This window comes from Heteronotia binoei, chromosome 11 (assembly GCF_032191835.1).
Source record: "Heteronotia binoei isolate CCM8104 ecotype False Entrance Well chromosome 11, APGP_CSIRO_Hbin_v1, whole genome shotgun sequence".
Classification (NCBI taxonomy): Eukaryota; Metazoa; Chordata; class Lepidosauria; order Squamata; family Gekkonidae; genus Heteronotia; species Heteronotia binoei.
Window position 1 is genome coordinate 70,422,353 of NC_083233.1, and position 21,042 is coordinate 70,443,394.

General features: G+C 49.8%; 1 protein-coding gene across 3 annotated transcripts in view; it reads right to left on the minus strand.

Annotated features, from left to right (window-relative positions):
- ADGRD1 (adhesion G protein-coupled receptor D1) overlaps window positions 1-21,042 on the minus strand; it is a 442,408-nt gene that overhangs the window by 141,458 nt on the left and 279,908 nt on the right. For all 3 annotated transcript variants that reach the window (XM_060250081.1, XM_060250080.1, XM_060250079.1), the window contains one exon: window positions 5,200-5,353. In XM_060250081.1, coding sequence (XP_060106064.1) covers window positions 5,200-5,353 — 154 coding nt within the window. The remainder of the gene's footprint in view (window positions 1-5,199; window positions 5,354-21,042) is intronic.

Below are 21,042 nucleotides of genomic sequence, written 5' to 3' on the forward strand. Positions count from 1 at the left end.
GACACAGAGTGTTGGACTGGATGGGCCATTGGCCTGATCCAACATGGCTTCTCTTATGTTCTTATGTGACACAGAGTGTTGGACTGGATGGGCCATTGGCCTGACCCAACGTGGCTTCTCTTATGTTCTTCTGTGACACAGAGTGTTGGACTGGATGGGCCATTGGCCTGATCCAACATGGCTTCTCTGATGTTCTTATGTTCTTAAACCCCACAAACTGGGAGACGAGGGAGGTTATGCAGGCAATGACCTTCTCCTATGCTTTGACCTGTGGAAACCTAACTGGCTTTGGGGATTGCATCGCCCACACATGGTTGAAATAACTGCTGGATTATTAAGAGCTAGAAACTTGTTTAATGAAATGTATGCAGGGAGCTCTCCAAGGGATCATTTCACACACTGCATTTTTCGGTTTGCGATTAAAACATATGTGAATTGCATGCAGGATCAGAACAAAAGTATTTACAAACATGGGCGTTATAAAAGGCACGCCTGTCAGCAGGAAACCCTAATTTTGTAAATTAATAAAATAAAGTTTGCTACTATGCAATGTGCAAAACAGCTCTCAGCGGCTCTCTGCTCTGTAGAGTTGCCAGGAAAAAAGATGATATTGGATTTATATCCCGCCCTTTACTCTGAATCTCAAGAGTCTCGGGGTGGTCACAGTCTCCTTTACCTTCTCTCCCCCTCCCCAACAGACACCCTGTGAGGTGGGTGGGTCTGAGAGAGCTTTTAGAGCAGCTGCCCTTTCAAGGACAACCTCTGCCAGAGCTATGGCTGACCCAAGGCCATTCCAGCAGCTGCAAGTGGAGGAGTGGGGAATCAAACCTGGTTCTCCCAGATAAGAGGCCGCACACTTAACCACCACACTGGCTCTTGGCCACCAGTGGGGAATGAGGAGTGGGACTACTAAATCCAGGTTGGTAAACTCCTGGAGATTTGGGGGTGGAGCCTGTGGAGGACAGGGACCTCAGCTGGGGTCCATTGCCCCACAGCCCACCCTGCAGAGGAGCCATTTTCTCCAAGGGAACTGATCTCTGTAGTCTGGAGAGGAGCTGTAATTCCAGGGGATCCCCAGGTCCCACCTGGAGGCTGGCATCCCTACTTGTGTTAGACCAACTCAAGAGTGGCTTGATGTATTTATATTCTAAAGCCGAGAATAATAAACACTCGAATTGGAATGTCAGATGAGGCTCTCAGAACCATCGCTGCTTCATGTCAACTGGAATGAGATGCGTGGTCTTCCCCTCGTTTTTTCAAATCTCTCAGATGATCCTCTCTGCCTACGCTCCACTCCCCCCCCCCCCCCGCCGCCCCAGAACAATGTATTACTCAGAGCTGAAGAGCCTGCAGGTCCTCCATTCCCCTGGGAAGACCCTTGGTTATTGTGGAGGCTTTGAAAACAGAAATTATGGTGTCAGAAGCAAAGACAGGAAGGCAGGGGTTGTGCCGACAAAAGACGGCACTTGAGGGGTGTATAAATTAATAAATGCCATCCATTTGCTTGCACTTCCCCTAGGGCCGCACCCCTGGGTGTTTAAAAAAAAGTTCAAGCGACAATGGTGGCATTTTGAAGTAATTGCCATAATTGCTTTTTTTGATTCACGCTTCCAAATCAATCCGAAGGAGAATAGGTGTTTTGCAAAAAAACCGATCCCCCCTCTTGACATGGATACCATGTTCTTGGATACCTTTGCTCCTTCCTCCTTTTGTTCTCTGAGTGTTGCTTCCTTTTCTTCTTTTTTTTTCCTGGATGGGAAGGCTTTGATGAGCCCTGCAGCTACGTCCCCCTCCCCAGACAATAAGAGGGAGAGGTCCTTTAGTCACAGGGGAAACAGATGCAAATGAAGCCAGGCACGGGGTGTGTGTGTGTGTGTGTGTGTGTGATTGTGCGTGCTGAAATCCTCTTTTTGCTGTGTGACTCGCATTCAGTCGAAAATGGAAAGAGGCTCAGAAGCCCTGGCAACTGAGGGAGGAGGGGGACAAACTGCACGGCAGGGAAGAGAGTCGGGTTGGGATGTCATTGAATCGACTTGGTTGCAATTTTGGGCTGTTATCAACAGAAGTCTAGTGTTCAGATCACGTGATGTGATGGCATCGCTTTAGTCTGCTCTGGTAAGACCTCACCTGGAGTATTGTGTTCAGTTTTGGGCACCGCATTTTAAGAAGGATATAGACAAGCTGGAACAGGTCCAGAGGAGGGCGACAAAGATGGTGAGGGGTCTGGAGACCAAGTCCTATGAAGAAAAGTTGAAGGAGCTGGGCATGTTTAGCCTGGAGAGGAGGCGACTGAGAGGTGATATGATCGGCATCTTCAAGTACTTGAAGGGCTGTCACAGAGAAGATGGTGTGGAATTGTTTTCTGTGGCCCCGGAAAGTAGGATCGGAACCAGTGGGTTGAAATTAAATCAAAAGGGTTTCCGGCTCAACATTAGGAAGAACTTCCCGACCGTTAGAGCGGTTCCTCAGTGGAACAGGCTTCCTTGGGAGGTGGTGGGCTCTCCTTCCTTGGAGGTTTTTAAACAGAGGCTAGATGGCCATCTAACAGCAATGAAGATCCTGTGAATTTAGGGGGAGGTGTTTGTGAGTTCACAGCGGTTCCTCAGTGGAACAGGCTTCCTCGGGAGGTGGTGGGCTCTCCTTCCTTGGAGGTTTTTAAACAGAGGCTAGATGGCCATCTGACAGCAATGAAGATCCTGTGAATTTAGGAGGAGGTATTTGTGAGTTTCCTGCATTGTGCAGGGGCTTGGACTAGACGACCCTAGAGGTCCCTTCCAACTCATTGATTCTATCATGAGTGATTAAAATGTGGCACTCGCTGCCGGAGGAGGTTGTGATTCTGCTGCTTCATGTGGGGTGTCTGTGTGGAGCAGGGAAATTGGGGAAATCGTCCCCCCCTCCACCAGTGCAGTTTTCATGTGGGAAAATAGCTTGGCAGAGGAAGGTTTCTTCTCCCCAGCCCCCACCCCTCACCCCCACCCCATGCTTGAGTAGATGGACCACTGGCCAGTCCAAGCTTTTATTCAGAATGTAAGCTTTTGTGTGCTAGAAGCACACTTCATCAGACAGTAGAATGTCTGATGATGTGTGCTTCTAGCACACGAAAGCTTACATTCTGAATAAAAGTTTGTTGGTCTCAAAGGTGCTGCTTAACTCCTGCATTGTTCTACTGCTTCAGACCCAACACGGCTGCCCACCTGGATCATCCCAAGCTTCTTTGGGTTCTTCTTTTTTTTAAGAAGAGGAGCTGTCATTTGAGGTGTGGTGCTGGAGAAGGCTCCTGCAGGTTCCTCGGACAGCAAAGAAGCAAGTATTGGAATGCATCAAACCAGATGTGCCGTGGGAAGAAAACAAAAATCACAAAACTGCAACTGCCTTATTTCGGCCGTGTCATGGGGAACTCACTAGAAAAAGCCATTATGTTTGGATGGGTTAGTGGCAAAAGGAAACCAGGCCTCCAAAGAACACGGTGGCTAGACGCCATAAAAGTCGACACCAGCCTAAGCGTGGAGCAACTCAACAAAACAGTATAAGATTGGAAAGCATGGAGAGAGCTGGCCCATAGAATCCCCAAGAGTCAGACACAATGGAATGGTTAACGACAGCAACACCCACCCACCCCAAGCTGGTGTGCAGCTATACGGAATGCAAGTTGGCCCAAGGAATCCAAACGTAAGGAGAAGCCATGTTGGATCAGGCCAATGGCCCACCCAGTCCAACACTCTGTGTCACACAGTGGCCAAAAACCCAGGTGCCATAGGAGGTCCATCAGTGGGGCCAGGACATTAGAAGCCCTCACACTCAACTCAAACCCAACTCATTAAAACCAGTAATGTTTAATTCGCCACCCCCCTCCAGAACTCAGTCTGACACTCTAACACATGTGCATGTTAAGTGCTATCAAGTTGCTTCCAACTCATGATGATTCTATGAATGAATGTCTTCCAAAGCATCCCATCATTAACAGCCTTGCTTAGGTCTTGCAAACTGAGGGTCCTCATGGCTTCCTTGATGGCATCAATCCGTCTCATGTTTGGTCTTCCACTTCTCCCGCTGCCTTCAACCTTTCCTATCATTGTTGTCTTTTCCAGTGACTCTTGTCTTCTCGTAATGACCCCAAAGTATGATAGCCTCAGTTGAGTCGTTTCAGCTTCTAGGGAGAATTCAGGCTCGATTTCATCTAGAACCCACTTATTCATCTTTTTGGCAGTCCACGGTATCTGCAAAACTCTCTTCCAACAGCACATTTTTTCTTTTTGGGGGGGGTGTGTTTTTATATTCAGTGTTCCCTCTACGCTGCAGAGTCTTGTAAGCAAAAATTCTACTTTGTGAGCTACTGGCATTAAAGTTGTAAGCCACTGCATAAATTATTGTGCTCTGGGGTCATCCTTCCTGAGCTAAGAACAAAATGTGTGAGCTGGAGGCTAAAATCTGTGAGCTAGCTCACACTAACTCAGCTTAGAGGGAACACTGTTTATATTGTGTGTGAGTGTGTGTGTGTCTGCACGTGGAAGTCATGTCCAGCTCTGGTGACTGACCCCTACTGGGGGCCTGGAGGATATTCAGAGAGATGACTGAGTAAGCCTGCCCCTGCCTCCCGAATGAGTATTTCAAGGACAATCTCCCATCCAAGTACTAACCACAGTCAACCTTGCTTAGCTTCCTGATCTGATTAGATCAGGCTTGCCTGGGCTACTCAGCTCAGGGCTTTCAACACCATATTTCAAACAAATCTGGAGAAGTGTGCAATGCACACAAAAGCTTATACCTTGAATAAAACTTTGTTGGTTGTAAAGGTGCCACTGGACTCAAACTTGGTTGTGCCTCTCTTCTCCTGTCTGCTTTCTTTATTGCCCAACTTTCAAACCAATACATTGTAATGGGGAATGCTATGGCGTGAATTCTGTTGGTCGTGTCACGCCATAGCATAAACTGAGTAAGCGTGAGCTAGCTCACAGATTTTTAGCCTCCAACTCACACATTTTGTCTTAGCTCAGGGAAAATGGCCCCAGAGCAATCAAATTTATGCAGCAGCTCACAACTTTAATGCCAGGAGCTCGCAAAGTAGAATTTTTCCTCACAAGATTCTGCAGCTTAGAGGGAACGCATCCCTACATTTCAGAATCTTTTCTAGATCCTTCCCACTCTTAGTCGAACCAATACATGATTCTTTCCTCCAAGAAAGAAAAAGTTACTCACCCCATCCGATTCCGTAGTAATAGAAATGCTTGCTTTCTTCTGATCCAAACACCTTGATGACCATACTGTACAGATGGAAGCCTTCCACCAACATCCAAGCAAAAGCACTCAGGAAAAAGAAGTGAAGAAGAATTGCCAGGATTTTACAAGGGACCTACAAGTCAAAGCAAATGGATATCTATAGAGAGCTGCACAGCTTTTCAGAAACACCAGCCAATGGGCAAATTACAAATCAACCTTCAATATTCGTTAGAAGCCTTTCCCTACTTTGCCTGATTCCTCTCCGGCATTTGCTCCACCCCCACGCTTCTCATTGCATCGGCTCAAGCCATCGATTCCCCACCAGTCGCTCCACAGTGCCCCTTGCTTCAGGGCTCCTTCCCATTCCTGTCGCGGCAACCGGAACTCCAAAAAACCAGCATCCTGTTGCTGCAATGGCAATAGGAAGGAGTTGCGATGTAAGAGGCACTCGCGGAGCAACTAGTGGGGGACTCCATCGCTTGAGCTGATGCAGGGAAAAGTGCAGGGGAGAAGCAAATGTTGGTGAGGGATCAGTCTGTCAAGAAGACTGAAGAAGGTATTGGATTTATATCCCGCCCTCCACTCAAGAGTCTCAGAGCGGCTCACAATCTCCCTTATCTTCCTCTCCCACAACAGACACCCTGTGAAATGGGTGGGGCTGAGAGGGCTCTCACAGCAGCTGCCCTTTCAAGGACAACCTCTGCCAGAGCTATGGCTGACCCAAGGCCATTTCAGCAGGTGCAAGTGGAGAAGTGGGGAATCAAACCCGGTTCTCCCAGATGAGAGTTCACACACTTAACCACTACACCAAACTGGCTCTCAAACTTCATCAAGTACGTTTTCTCAGTAACACCTACAACATTTGAGCAAGGGAAGCCCATTATAGTACTCCTGTTTCACAAACAGTGGGGACCAAGATCAATTTTAGCTGGACTCTGGCTTCCCAATAGCCAGTTTGGAGTAGTAGTTAAGTGCACGGACTCTTATCTGGGAGAACTGGGTCTGATTTCCTGCTCCTCCACTTGCAGATGCTGGAATGGCCTTGGGTTAGCCATAGCTCTCACAGAATTGTCCTTAAAAGGGCAGCTTCTGGGAGAGCTCTCTCAGCCCCACCCACCTCACAGGGTGTCTGTTGTAGGGGAAGAAGATAAAGGAGATGGTAAGCCACTCTGAGACTCTGATTCAGAGAGAAGGGCAGGGTATAAATCCAATACTGACATAAGAAGAACCTTGCTGGATCAGACCAGTGGTCCATGTAGTCCAGCATCTTGTTTCATTCAGTGGCCAAACCTGTTGCTCTGGAGGGCTAACAAAAGGGGATTGAGGCCAAGGCTTTTCCTTAAAGTTGCCTCCTGGCATTGGATGTGGAGATTCCCTTTAGTCCCCATGATCAGTAGCCACTGACAGATGTGCTCCCCATGAACTTATGTAATCCCCGAGGGATGGACCCAGCTAACGACAAGATTTAACACAGCAGGTTGACAACTGATCTATTGGGATCTACATGGGCAGTGTGGATCATCTGGGGTGCATGCCACATGTGCATCAATGCAGAAGTACCATCCATCTAATACTATTCCATTAATCAGGAACTCCTTTGTATATTAGGCCACACAACCCTAATGTGGCCAATTCTCCTGGAGCTGACAGTAGGCCCTGCGCTAAGAGCCCTGTAAGCTCTTGGAAGATTGGCTACATCAGGGGTGTGTGGCCTAATATACAAAGGAGTACCTGCTACAAAAAAAGCCCTGCCATTAATGTCATGCATGTATGAAGCTGACCTAATTCTGAGTCAAACCACTGGTCCATCTAGTTTGGTCTTTTATGATTGGAAGCACCTCTGTAGTATCTCAGACATAGCAACATCTGCTTCCCAAAACCCATGGTGACCTTCTTCCCGATATGGTTGGTTGCCAAAAGAAAGGAGGTTTTCACATGAAAATGCATTCAAATAAGCAATTCCCCCTACAGCTGCAGGGTAATAGTGTAGTTCACTCAGGGCTGGGCTATGAGCTCTACTGCAATGCTTTAAGAGGCTAAAGAGCTGGTACCAAAGAACCTTTACCTAGAGATGCTGGGAGTCAACCCTGGGACCTTCTGCATGCCAGGCAAGTGCTCTACCACTAAGCCATGGCTGTTCCCCAGTGGCAGAAGATGCAGGACAAGTAAGAGGAGAATTCAGTGCCATGCTAGTGTTGCCCAATAAAGGGAACTCTTGAATTCCTACATTCTGCTACCGAAAGATGGTTGATGTGACAGAAACTCTTAATACCTCATTGGGGCAAGAGAGTCACCTAGAGTATCTGGGAACTTGGACACTTGGAGGTTTACATGAAAATGGCCCATTCATTTCCCTTCCCCATGGGACCGTCCTGCCAGACTTACTCCTTTTTGGACAAGGACAATTCCAACTTGGACCACACCATCTATTTGTAATGGACGTTCAGAGCTATTACCAGATGCTTGATGGAGGTGGGGCTATATTTTGTAGGGCTGTGATTGGTAACATAGCCTCTGACTTCAGAGATGGAGCTTTGTGTGGAATTCACTAAAGCCAAGGATGGAATTCTAGCAGGAGCTGCTTTGCATATTAAGCCACACACCCCTGCTGTAGCAAATCCTCCAAGAGCTTACAAGGCTCTTTTTTGTAAGCTCTTGGAGAATTGGCTACATCAGGGGTATGTGGCCTAATATGCAAAGGAGCTCCTGCTAGAATTCCAGCCCTGACGAAAGCAGCTTATCTTTCTTAAAAGGAGACTGGCTGAGGTCCAGTTCCATTGACCATTAAAATCTGGACATTTGGGGTTTCCCCTTGTCTTCACTTTGCAGTCTTGAGTGGAAACTGAGTCCACATGAGGTCGGGATGGTGTTAATGACCTCTCCAAGTCATTATTGCAAGGAACTCTGTGCATGCTCTGAGGAACCTGCTATCACCGAGGTAATGTGTTTAGCCTAGTCAATACAACTATATTGCTTCCATCTGAACATCTCTACGTTGTGATTATGTGTCCCCTCTGTATTTTGTTTCTGCCCCCTTTTCTGCTTTTTTGAATCCAATCACTTTTTTCCTTCTCTTTTATAATAAATGATTTTTTAAAAAAGCATTTTGGGGCTTTGCTTAGCACAATTCATGTCCCTGGGGTATTTCTCTTCATCTCTCCCCATGTGCTAGTCAGCAATATTTCTCTTCATCTCTCCCCATGTGCTAGACAGCAAGAGTTCTACACAGTTGTTTCTAAGCGATGCTCCCTCTAAGCAGTGGAGACTTGTGAGCAAAAATCCTACTTCATGAGTTACTGGCATTAAATTTGTGAGCAAGCAATTTGGCTACTGCATCATTTAGTTTCCTTTAGGGCCATCCTTCCTGAGCTAAGACAAAAATGTGTGAGCTGGAGGGTAAAAAGCTGTGAGCTAGCTAACAATAACTCAGCTTAAAGGGAACACTGGGTCTAAGGTATTTTCAAGGATTTCTACCCTGTCACTTCATTATTGCTCTAGTTGGGGCCTGGCCAAAAATAAATCAATCTATCTATCTATCTATCTATCTATCTATCTATCTATCTATCTATCTATCTATCTATCTATCTATCTATCTATCTATCTATCTATCTATCTATCTATCTATCTATCTATCTATGTCTTTCTGTCTGTCCATTCAATGCGTTCTCCAGCAACCGAAACTTTCAGAGCACATTAAAGATGCTCCTTAGTTATAGCAAAGCATACAAATGGCAAGTTAAGTGCTGCTGAAAAACTGTCCTTGGACACTGCTGCAGAATCAAGACAATGCCTACAGGCTCCGCATAGGAAGAATGCAGGCCTCTGAAACCTGATCTTTAATTGCTGACCTCCCCACGAGCCCTCTTGTCATAATGATGCTTATCAATTACTCCTCCAAGAGATCCTTTCCGCTTTCTGCCCCAGCTCTCCCCCTCTCCACGCCCCTGCCTGCTTTGTGACAACACAGACGTGGGAAAGTACTGGTGCTTTCATGTCTCTCTTGTATAGGAAAGAAGCCCTGTTGTTTCTGTCATGCTATTTCTCTTTTTTCTCTTCTTGAGTGGATTCTCTGGTCCTGTCGTAGCTTGCCAGGAGGCATTGTTGCTGGTGGCGATGCTATTACGAGATACCTTTGCCGCAAGATTAAGCAAAAGGGTTTCTTTCAGATTGTCCTTGCCCGTTTTTTATTATTGAAGGAGTCACAGATATAAATAAAGCTTCGTTTCTGCCAGCTCCGCTGATAATGGCCGCGTGGAGCTTTGCCATAGCAAAAAAGCACGGCTGTTAATTTTATTATTATTATCGCAACCCTAGAAGGCAGAAGGTTTTCTTTGCTTTTTTTCAGAACCCAGCAAACAGAGAACGCGAACGAATGGGCTTTATCTCTTCAAGCAAAACATCCCCTCTTTCCCCTAACGACACGCAGCTTCGTCGTCAAACAGGAATTGCACAGAGCCCTCCTGAACGGTGCCACCAGCATGCAGATGGGAGCATCACGTTTGAGCAGTCTCATAAACAAAGCTTTTGATTTTTTTTTTTTTTTTAGGAAGGACGAAAAGTTTCCTGCTTGTTCTGTAAGAACTGTGCAACTGTGACTTAGAAGCAGGGTAAGGGCTGGCGCATGAGAGTCGGCAAGGTAGGCTGTCTAGGGTGCCACTTCGCCGCAGGGCGGAGAACATAAGAACATAAGAGAACATAAGAGAAGCCATGTTGGATCAGGCCAGCGGCCCATCAAGTCCAACACTCTGTGTCACACAGTGGCCAAAAAATGTTATATACACACATACACTGTGGCTAATAGCCACTGATGGACCTGTGCTCCATATTTTTATCTAAACCCTTCTTGAAGGTGGCTATACTTGTGGCCGCCACCACCTCCTGTGGCAGTGAATTCCACATGTTAATCACCCTTTGGGTGAAGAAGGACTTCCTTTTATCCGTCTTAACCTGTCTGCTCAGCAATTTCATCGAATGCCCACGAGTTCTTGTATTGTGAGAAAGGGAGAAAAGTACTTCTTTCTCTACTTTCTCCATTCCATGCATTATCTTGTAAACCTCTATCATGTCACCCCGCAGTCGACGTTTCTCCAAGCTAAAGAGCCCCAAGCGGTTCAACCTTTCTTCATAGGGAAAGTGCTCCAGCCCTTTAATCATTCTAGCTGCCCTTCTCTGCACCTTCTCTAAAGCTATAATATCCTTTTTGAGGTGCGGCGACCAGAACTGCACACAGTACTCCAAATGAGACCGCACCATCGATTTATACAGGGGCATTATGATACTGGCTGATTTGTTTTCAATTCCCTTCCTAATAATTCCCAGCATGGCATTGGCCTTTTTTATTGCAAACGCACACTGTCTTGACACTTTCAGTGAGTTATCTATCATGACCCCAAGATCTCTCTCTTGATCAGTCTCTGCCAGTTCACACCCCATCAACTTGTATTTGTAGCTGGGATTCTTAGCCCCAATGTGCATTAATGTGCATTAAGAGGTCAGGGGCGGGCGCCCCCTTTCCATCCCTGCACATGTCGTCCCTGATCCTCTGAGCGATCGGAGCCATGAAAGAATGATGTGCCCCCCCCCCACCCCACCCAGCCCTCTCTGGGTTCAGAGGGAGCTGGGCAAAGGACACACAGTGTTCTTTCTCGACTCCGATTGCCTTGAGCTGTGAAAGAACGACGCGCCCCATGCCCACAGCTCCCTCCAAATGGAGGATGAGTCGAGTGTTTTTTTTTCTCAGCTCTGAGTGATCAGAGCCGAGAAAGAACATTTAAGAAAAGTGTGCCGGCGCGATGACACCACTTCAGGGTGACATCATCGTGCTGGGGGGGGGGGCAAAGTGCGGGGTCCCCGGTATCTCCAGTTAAAAGGACCAGGCGATGTGAAAGACTTGAGACCCAGGAGAGCTGCTGTCAGTCAGAGCAGACAGTATTGAGCTTGATGGTCCCTCCTCGCTGTACCAGCGGTGAGGAGGGACTGTGGTACAGTGGCTCAGAAGCTGAACGTCAGCTTGCCGTGCAGAAGGTCCTAGGTTCAATCCCCGGCGTCTCCAGTTAAAGGAAAGGGTAACAGGTGATGCGAAAGACCCCTGCCTGGAACCCTGGAGAGCTTCTGCTAGTCTGAGTAGGCGGTACTGAGCTTGATGGAACAAGGGTCTGATTCAGTTTTTAGGCAGCTTCATGTGTAACCAGCAGTCTGATTCGGCATAAGGCAATTTCGTATCAGCCGCTCTTAGAATTCTTGCCGAGGCTTATGGCTGGGAGGTAGAGTCGCTGTGGCTTGGTTGCATGAAGAAGGCCTCAGATATAATTCCTGACATCTCCACCGAAAAAGGTCTTAGGTAGCAGGAGCTGGGAAAGGTTCCACTCTGCCTGAGACAATGGAGAGCCATTGTCAATCCTGGCCCCACTGGTGGACCTCCTGATGGCACCTGGGATTTTTTGGCCACTGTGTGACGCAGAGTGTTGGACTGGATGGGCCACTGGCCTGATCCAACAGGGCTTCTCTTATGTTCTTATGTGACGCAGAGTGTTGGGCTAGATGGGCCACTGGCCTGACCCAACATGGCTTCTCTTACGTTCTTATCAAGTATGTGGTAAACAACCCAAGTCTGAATCCAGGGAGGGCGGGGTAGAAATTAAATAAATCAATCAATTAGTACTCAGCTAGACGGAGTAATGACCTGTCGAGACATTTTCATCTGTAATTCACTATTTTGGTGAGCTGTAGCTCAGTCAGCTCCATCTGGAGTTTACAGTAGTAGGCTCTGTACAAAGAGCCCTGTAAGCTCTTGGAGGATTGGCTACATCAGGAGGGTGTGGTCTGATATACAAAGAAGTTCCTGCTACAAAAAAAAGCCCTAGATGCAAGGAGTTGCATTATACTGAATCAGACCACTGGGCCACTGTAACTGACAGCAGCTCTCCGGGGTCTCAGGCAGAAGTCTTTCACATCACCTGTGACCGGATACTTTTAAAGCACTGGGCTTTGAACTTCGGATATTCTGCATGCTATGCAGATGGCTCCTCCCCAAATTCCAGGTGAAGAAGAAGAAGATGATGATGATGATATTGGCTTTATCCTACCCTATACTCTGAATCTCAGCGTCTCAGAGCAGTCACAATCTCCTTTACCTTCCCTCCCCTCCACAACAGACACCCTGTGTGGTGGGTGGGGCTGAGAGAGCACTCCCAGAAGCTGCCCTTTCAAGGACAACTCCTACGAGAGCTGTAGCTGACCCAAGGCCATTCCAGCAGCTGCCAGTGGAGGAGTGGAGAATCAAATCTGGTTCTTCCAGATACGAGTCCGCACACTTAACCACTACACCAAACTGGCTCTCTCTTACATGAGAGGAGGAGGAGGTTTGGTTTTATACCCCGCCCTTCGCTACCCGAAGAAGTCTTGGAGCAGCTTACAATCACTTCCTCTTCCTCCCCCCACAGGAGACACCCCGTGAGGCAGGTGAGGCTGAGAGAGCTCCGAGAGAACGGCGACTGGCCCAAGGTCACCCAGCTGGCTGCAAGTGGAGGAGTGGGGAATCAAGCCTCGTTCTCCCAGGTAAGAGTTCGCGCACTTCACCACTATACCAAATAGGAAGGAAGAAGAAAAAAAGACTAACTCCTCTGTGGAGGTCCTTCTGTTAGAACTGCAGTCTTGGTAGTAAGTAGTGTTGTCGCTGTTATTTTTTTAAGGAGTGTAAACTTAGAAGCACAGGCATCTCAAGAGCACAGGTTACCCACTGACTTCATTAGACCCTGAGAGCTGAGAGAAGAAAGGGTGTTTTCCTCTGCTCTGTTGCGAAAGCACTGCAGGTTCAGAGCTTGGCAGAGTACCGCACGCGGGCTGCCTAATCTTAAAAGCATTCCTGGGTTCTGCCGGCACAATGCAACATTATTTCTTGCCGGCAGGTCACCGCAGACTTCGTGTCCTCAGCCTTGAAGCTCTCGTCTCCCCCTGCAAAGCCAGACGGGTCTGCAAAACCCGCTGGATTGGTTTTTGTTCGCAGGACATGTGGGAAGTGTGCAGAGTTCCTGGTATTTTCAAAGAAGAGGCTCATTTTTCTTAAATGAAGCTTTTCGGCTCCCCAGAGGAATCCAAGGCGAGGAGCAAAACGAAGTTAAAGCACGGGGAGTTTTGGAAAAAGAGAGGATCGAGCTCTTTTTTGCAGGCCAGGCCTACGAAACGACAACATGCGCCCCAAATGAGCCGGGAATGGTTGTGTGAACTGGCAGTGCCTCCTCCAAGATTCAGGGGACTTTGGGGCAAACAACCTTGGGGGAGGAGGGGGGGGGCTCTAGAATCTCAAAAGGGAGGCCACACAAACAAAAAACCTTCTTGCCTCCGATTTCCTTGGTTGCTTTGAGCAAATAGAGAATGTTGGCGTTTTAAAGCAGTGGGCCCTTCTTAGAGAGCCAGTTTGGTGTAGTGGTGAAGTGCACGGACTCTTATCTGGGAGAACTGGGTTTGGTTCCCCACTCCTTCACTTGCATTTGCTGGAATGGCCTTGGGTCAGCCATAGCTCTCACAGAGCTGTCCTTGAGAGGGCAGCTTCTGGGAAAGCTCTCCCAGCCCCACCTACCTCACAGGGTGTCTGTTGTGCGGGAGGAAGGTAAAGGAGACTGTGAGCCACTCTGAGACGCTGAGATTCAGAGCGCTTTCACACATTACAGGTTTACAAGATAATGCATGGGATGGAGAAAGTAGAGAAAGAAGTACTATTACAAGATAATAGAGGTTTACAAGATAATGCATGGAATGGAGAAAGTAGAGAAAGAAGTACTTTTCTCCCTTTCTCACAATACGAGAACTCGTGGGCATTCGATGAAATTGCTGAGCAGACAGGTTAAAACGGATAAAAGGAAGTACTTCTTCACCCAAAGGATGATTAACATGTGGAATTCACTGCCACAGGAGGTGGTGGCGGCCACAAGCATGGCCACCTTCAAGAGGGGGTTAGATAAAAATATGGAGCAGAGGTCCATCAGTGGCTATTAGCCACAGTGTGTATGTGTGTGTGTGTGTGTGTGTGTGTGTATATATATATATATATATATATATATATATATATGGCCGCTGTGTGACACAGAATGTTGGACTGGATGGGCCATTGGCCTGATCTAACATGGCTTCTCTTATGTTCTTATGTTCTTACATGATAAATAATGCAATTTCAACCCACTTCAGCGACAGTTTGCAAGTGGATTTTGCAGTAAAATCCAGTTGCAAAGTGGATTGAAAATGTGTTATTTAGTGTGTGTGAAAGCACCCTCAGAGTGAAGTATAAACGCAATTTCTTCTTCTTCTTCTTCTGCCAGCGAATGCCCATGCTCTGGAACACACCCATGGTAACTTGTGCCTGCCTGAAAGATGAGTAATCAGGCAAAGACCGTCCCCTTCCAAGCTGCTTCTCGGAGATGCTGAGATCTTGAAAGGGGTGCTGATTATCCCAAATAGCATTCATGGCCCCCTGCATGACCTGACCTCTAAGGTATTTAAGCTCTTACATGCATGTTCTCTTCCTCCTCAGTTCTTCCAGTACCATCAGTTTCTCCTCCCACTCTTTATCTCAGAGCTAGAAGCCAAGAGAGGTCAAGCCAGGCGTCTTGCTATTGGATCTCACTGATCCTTGGGCTACAAGGCCAGGCCAGGCCTGGCAAGCAGCAGGAAGGAACCTGTTGGGAGGAGACATGGGGTGACACACCCATTATCATGTGTGTCATGATGTCATGTCCCAGAAATAATGTCAGATAGCTCTAGAACTCACTGAAAACTCTGTGGTAAAAATCACAGAGTTTCTGGCAGTTCCTAGAACTACCCAACAATACTTCCCGGTTCTCCCCAGAAGTGACAATAGACAAGAGGCCAAGAGGGCTATTTGGCCCAGGTCTCACATTCACAAAGGGCCTCAAAATTTAGACTTCTGACATTATCTCCACTCTGTGTCACACACTGGCCAAAACTCAGGAGGCCCACCAGTGGAGCTAGAACTCCAGAAGCCCTCCCACCGTTGCCCCTCAAGCGCCAATTTAAAACCATCAAACCGTGCTTTTGGAGAGATTATGATTAAAATAGACAGGTTGCTTACCTGTAACTGTAGATCTTCGAGTGGTCATCTGTGCATTCACACTCATGGGATAGTGCGCCTGCGCCGATCCCCGAATCGGTATCTGAAAAAGCCCGGGATTTTTCCGCGCTCGGCGCCAATGAGCATGCGCAAGCGACCCACTGCGCATGCCCACCAGCGCCCACGCGGCAATCCCGCCAGTTCCTCCCTGACCGCTGAAAGCCCCTTTACTGAAGAGAGACCGTCAGCAGCGGGGAAGGAGGGCGGGTAGTGTGAATGCACAGATGACCACTCGAAGATCTACAGTTACAGGTAAGCAACCTGTCTATCTTCTTCGTGGTCTCTGTGCCTCACACTCATGGGAGATTAGCAAGCAAAGCATACCTGGAGGCGGGAAGACGGTCAGCCTGAAGAAACAGCTTGCAACACCGCAGCTCCCAACCGAGTCCTCTGCTGAGCATGCACGTCCAGCGCGTAGTGCTTCATGAAGGCATGCGGAGAAGACCAGGTAGCCGCCTTGCAGACATCGGAAAGGGACACACCCTTCAGGAATGCCACCGACGTGGCCATCGCCCTTGTGGAGTGTCCACGAACAGGTCCAGGTAGAGGCTTCTTAGCCAACAAATAACAAAGTCTGATCGTCTCAGTGAGCCATTTGGACAGTCTCTGAGAAGAAATTTTGGACCCTAACTTTGGGGCAGAGTAGGAAACAAAAAGTTGATTGTCCTTACGAAAACCCCGTGAACGGTTTAGATAAAACAGGAGGGCACGCTTAACATCTAACGCGTGCAGTCTGCGTTCCTCATCCGAGGAAGGGCTAGGGTAAAAGGTGGGCAACCAAACCTCTAAGTTAAGGTGAAACTGGGAAACCACTTTCGGGAGAAAAGTAATGTCCGGGGCCAGAGAGACCCCAGCCTCTCTAAAGGCAAGGTATGGGTAGTCACACCGCATCGCTGTGAGCTCCCCTGCACGACGTGCCGAAGTGATGGCAACTAAAAATGCAGTCTTCCAAGACAAAAGTTGCAGGGAACATGTCGCCATAGGCTCAAAAGGGCGACGAGTCAACTTGTCCAGGACCAAAGTCAAGTCCCACAGCTGTGGAGGGGATCTAGACGGGGGATGAAGGCGGAACAATCCCTTCATAAATCTCTTGGACTGCGGGTGAGCAAAGACAGAGTAACCCTCAACTGAATCATGAAAAGCAGAAATAGCTGCTAAATAGACCTTAATGGATGAGAATACCAGCCCCTCATCCACCAAGGACAAAAGAAAGTCAAAAACTGTGGGCAGCCCAACAGTGTCAGGTGACATTGGAGAGTCAACCACAAAGTCACTGAACTTTTTCCACTTCCTCTCGTAAGAGGCACGGGTGGAAGGTTTCCTGCTACTCTGGAGCACTTGCTGAACCCTGGTGGAGGAGTCTAGTGGTCGATGAACCACGCTGTCAGCTTCAGGTGCGGCACGTTGTGATGGAGCACGTGCCCTCCCTGGGCCGACAACAGGTCCGGTTCTGCCGGGAACTGGTAAAAGGTCCCCCTCGACTGCTGGAGCAGAATCGAGAACCAGCCCTGACGGGGCCACCACGGGGTCACCAGAATGCAACGTGGCTTCTCCTGCACTAACTTGTGGACCACCCTCGTTAGCAAAGGTAAGGGCGGGAACATGTACAGGAACCAGCCCTCCCACCGAAGTAGAAGTCCGTCTCCCAAGGAAGCCGGATCCGCACCTCCCCTGGCACAGAACAATGGGCACTTCTTGTTCTGCGCTGTGGCGAAAGCATCCAGCTGTGGGTAGCCCCAGAGTTGGAACACCGGCTCTAGGAACCTCCATTGCAGTTCCCATTCGTGTGGGGAGGCTCCACCCCTGCTGAGAGAGTCCGCCTGTATGTTGAGGACCCCCGGCAGATGTGTAGCTTTTACAAAAATGTCCCACTGGAGACACTCCTCCCAGAGATCCATCGCCAGCGAGCATAGCCTGCGAGACACCGTCCCCCCCTGTCTGTTTATATAGCACAGGGCAGTGGTATTGTCCGTAAGCAATGCCACAGTCTGTCCCACCAGCAGTGGACGGAACGATCGAAGGGCAAAGTGAACTGCTAGCAGTTCTAGGTAGTTTATATGGTACCGGCTCAGTTTCGGTGGCCACTTGCCTCCCACACACAGCTCCTCCAGGTGGGCTCCCCACCCCCACATGGAGGCATCGGTAGCGATGGTTACTGTAGGGGTCGGCAGATGAAAAGGGGCCCCTTGACGGATGTTGCTCTCTGTTCCCCACCATTGCAGGGAGCGGAGAGTCCCGGGTGGAATGGTGAACCTCTTTCGAGGTGAGTCTCTTAGAGGCCGAAAGTGGCGCAAGAACCAAATCTGTAGGCCTCTCGTGTGCAGTCTTGCGAAACGTAGCACGCTTGTCGTCGCGGCCATCAACCCCAGCATCCGCTGGAGCTGCTGAGCCGTGCCCCACCGCCGCCTTTGAAGTAGCTGCACCAGACTGATGATGTCCTTCGCTCTCTGCGAAGGGAGGAACGCTCGATGTTGTTGAGTGTCCAACAGAGCCCCTATGAATTGAACTGTCTTTGAGGGAGTGAGATGGGATTTCTCCAGGTTGACTTGCAGCCCCAGGGTGCCAAGAAGACGCAGAGTGGTAGCGATGTGGGTTGTTAGACTCTCCCTCGACTTCGCCACAAGAAGCCAGTCGTCGATGTATGGGAAGACAACGACTCCCTGCAGACGAAGATGGGCAGCCACCACACTCATCAGCTTCGTGAACACCCGAGGAGCAGTAGACAGTCCAAACGGCAGGGCCCTGAATTGGAAGTGACGAGCACCCACTGCAAACCATAGGAAACGCCTGAACGCGGGATGGATGCTGACATGAAAATAAGCATCCTTGAGGTCCAGGGTCGCCATCCAGTCTCCCTGATTGATGAGGGGCAGGATCGTTTGCAGCGTAGCCATTCTGAACTTCTGGTACAGAATAAATTTGTTCAGACTCCGAAGGTCCATGATAGGCCTTAGGCCCCCGTCCCTTTTGGGAACCAGAAAGTACCGGGAGTAGAAGCCTCCCGTCCTGGCCTCCGGTGGAACTACCTCTATGGCTTGTTTCTGTAGGAGGTTGTTCACCTCCGCCAGCAGAGGTGGGGAAGGGGGAGTGGTGACTACCACGGACTGGTTTGGGGTCTGAACAAACTCTATTTTGTAGCCCTCTTCTATGATGGACAGAGCCCACCTGTCTGTGGAGATCAACTCCCAGGCAGGCAGGAAAGGGCGTAGGCGGATGGATGAATTCCCAACGGGGGCGACGACGCGTGCTTGGAAGAAGTCAAACCCCCTGCTTCTGGGAGCGAACCCCCTTCGACTTGCTGGGCGGTTGTGATCCATAACGGTTCCTGCCGTTACCCGAGTAAGGTGATCGCTCGGACTGGGCAGGGCGAGGACGCCATTGCTCAGGAGAGAACTTCTGATAAGGCTTCTTGGTCCAGGGTTTGGACCATTGCTTGGATTTGGAAGCCTTAGGAGCAGATTGGACACCCAAGTTCTTAGAGGTTTTAACACTCTTGTCGAACTCTTGCAGCGCCGAGTCAGTTGTGGTGCTGAAGAGCCCGTCACCCTCGAACGGCAGATCTTCGATGAAGGTCTTAGTGTCCTGGTGGAGCGTGGTAGACCTGAGCCAGGAGTGCCGTCGGATACAGACTGCAGACGTAATCTGTTTGGCCGAGGCTTCAACCATATGTTTTGCTGCGGCCAGTTGTTGTCTGGCCACAGCGAGACCTTCTTTTTGTAGCCTGGTTGCAGCAGCCCTCTTTTCCTCAGTTAACGAGGGAAGGAAGGGGGAAAGTTGTTCCCACACGGCATACTGATATCTAGCCATGCAGGCGGCATAGTTAGACACCTTTATGCCGAGTGCCCCCGCGGAGTAGACCTTGCGGCCCATTCCATCAATCTTCCTCCCTTCTTTGTCCGGTGGGGAGGAGTGGACCTTCCTTGCCTTCGAAGAGGAGGAGACAACCACCGAGTTCGGGCGCGGATGAGTGAACAAGAACTCAGCCCCAGTCTCTTGGACCCTATACATATGGTCCAGCCGTTTCGATGAGACTGGCGTCGAGGAGGGTCGCGCCCAAGGCTCTTTGACCACCTGGAGGATCACCTTGGTCACTGGCAGGGCAACCGCAGTGGATGTGTTCCTTTGCATTATATCGAACACATTGTCGTCCACTACTGGCTCCGGTTGCGTCACAGGCAGCTTGAGGGTGGCGGCAATCCGCTTCACAAGGTCCCCATAGGACTTCAGATCCTCCGACGGCGAGATCGGAAGATCCTCGGCCGTCTGGGAACCCGGTGAAGGCTCCAATCCCTGGACTTCACTCTCCGACTCCGACGACGAGGAGTCCTTGTGTGTGGAGTGCTCCGAGAGCATCGGGGTCGATTCTCGCGGTGGAAGGATCGGTGGTCTTCGATCCACATCTACCGGAACCAACTGTCGATCCGGGGGAACCGACGCCGACGCAGAGGCCTTCCGAGACCGATGGGATACCCTCGACACCGATGAAAATTGGGATGCTTGCTCCCAATCGTGGTAGTCGTCCGGGTACCAACGACAGGTCTCGTACCGGGAGTAGGGAGGCTGCCACCTGCGTTGCTCCCACGGTGGTATCGGGAAGCGTTGAGGATAGAATGTGTCTCGCCTGACTCGAGGCTTGAATGGTGGGTCGATCACCGGTGCCGACGCATCAACCTCCGAGGTCGATTCGCTTTCGGAGCGACGACGGGAGCCCGAAGATGAAGACCGTTGGGTTAAGTCGATTTCCGGCTCTTGTTCCGACGCCGACAGGCGCTGCTGGTCAGCTGGGCTACGGCGCGGAGGCGTCCGAGGTTTTTTCGGGGGTTTTGCCGACGTCGATGTCGACGCACCGCCCGATGGGGAAGGAGTGCGGGGTCGCTTTCGCTTCTCCTTCGACTTCGCCTTTTTCGGAGGTCGGGTCCCCGAATCCTCCTGGCGCTTTTTAGCGGGCGTATCCACCGCGCCCTCAAGGGAGCGTTTCGTGGAGCCACGCTCTTCCGGCGAGTCCAAAGTCCGTATCGGAGCCGCATCGGCCGATGCGAGCTCCAGGGCCGGGGTTTCGGACGACTTCGGTGCCGATACCTCCATCGGTCGATGGGGTGTAAGCGCCGATTCGATCAGTGCCGCAGATAATCGAGCCGCCCGGTTCTTCCTCGTCTGCTTCGAAAAGCGGAGACAATGCGGACACGAGTCTACTCGGTGGGCCTCTCCCAGGCACAGTAGACACAGGGAATGACCGTCTGGAGGGGCGATCTTCTTCCCACACGCACGACAGCGTTTGAAAAACCCCCAGCGACTTTCCATAGAAAGTAGCCGCAAAAAAACTCCCCAGAACAATCTGAGAGAGAAAAAGAGGAGTGGGGGAAAAGCGCGGGCGAAGCGCCCCGAAGGGCCGTCAGGCGGGCGAACACAAAACGCTTTTTTTTTTTTTCCTAACTAACTAACTAACAACTATGAACTACAACTAACTACTAAACAACAACGGTAAACGGGCTAGAACGAGAAGAAAAGGCGAAGCCAAAAAACTTCTCACCGACCGGGGAAACGGAAAGGTAAACCTCTCAGCGCAGCGGTCAGAAAGGAACTGGCGGGATTGCCGCGCGGGCGCTGGTGGGCATGCGCAGTGGGTCGCTTGCGCATGCTCATTGGCGCCGAGCGCGGAAAAATCCCGGGCTTTTTCAGATACCGATTCGGGGATCGGC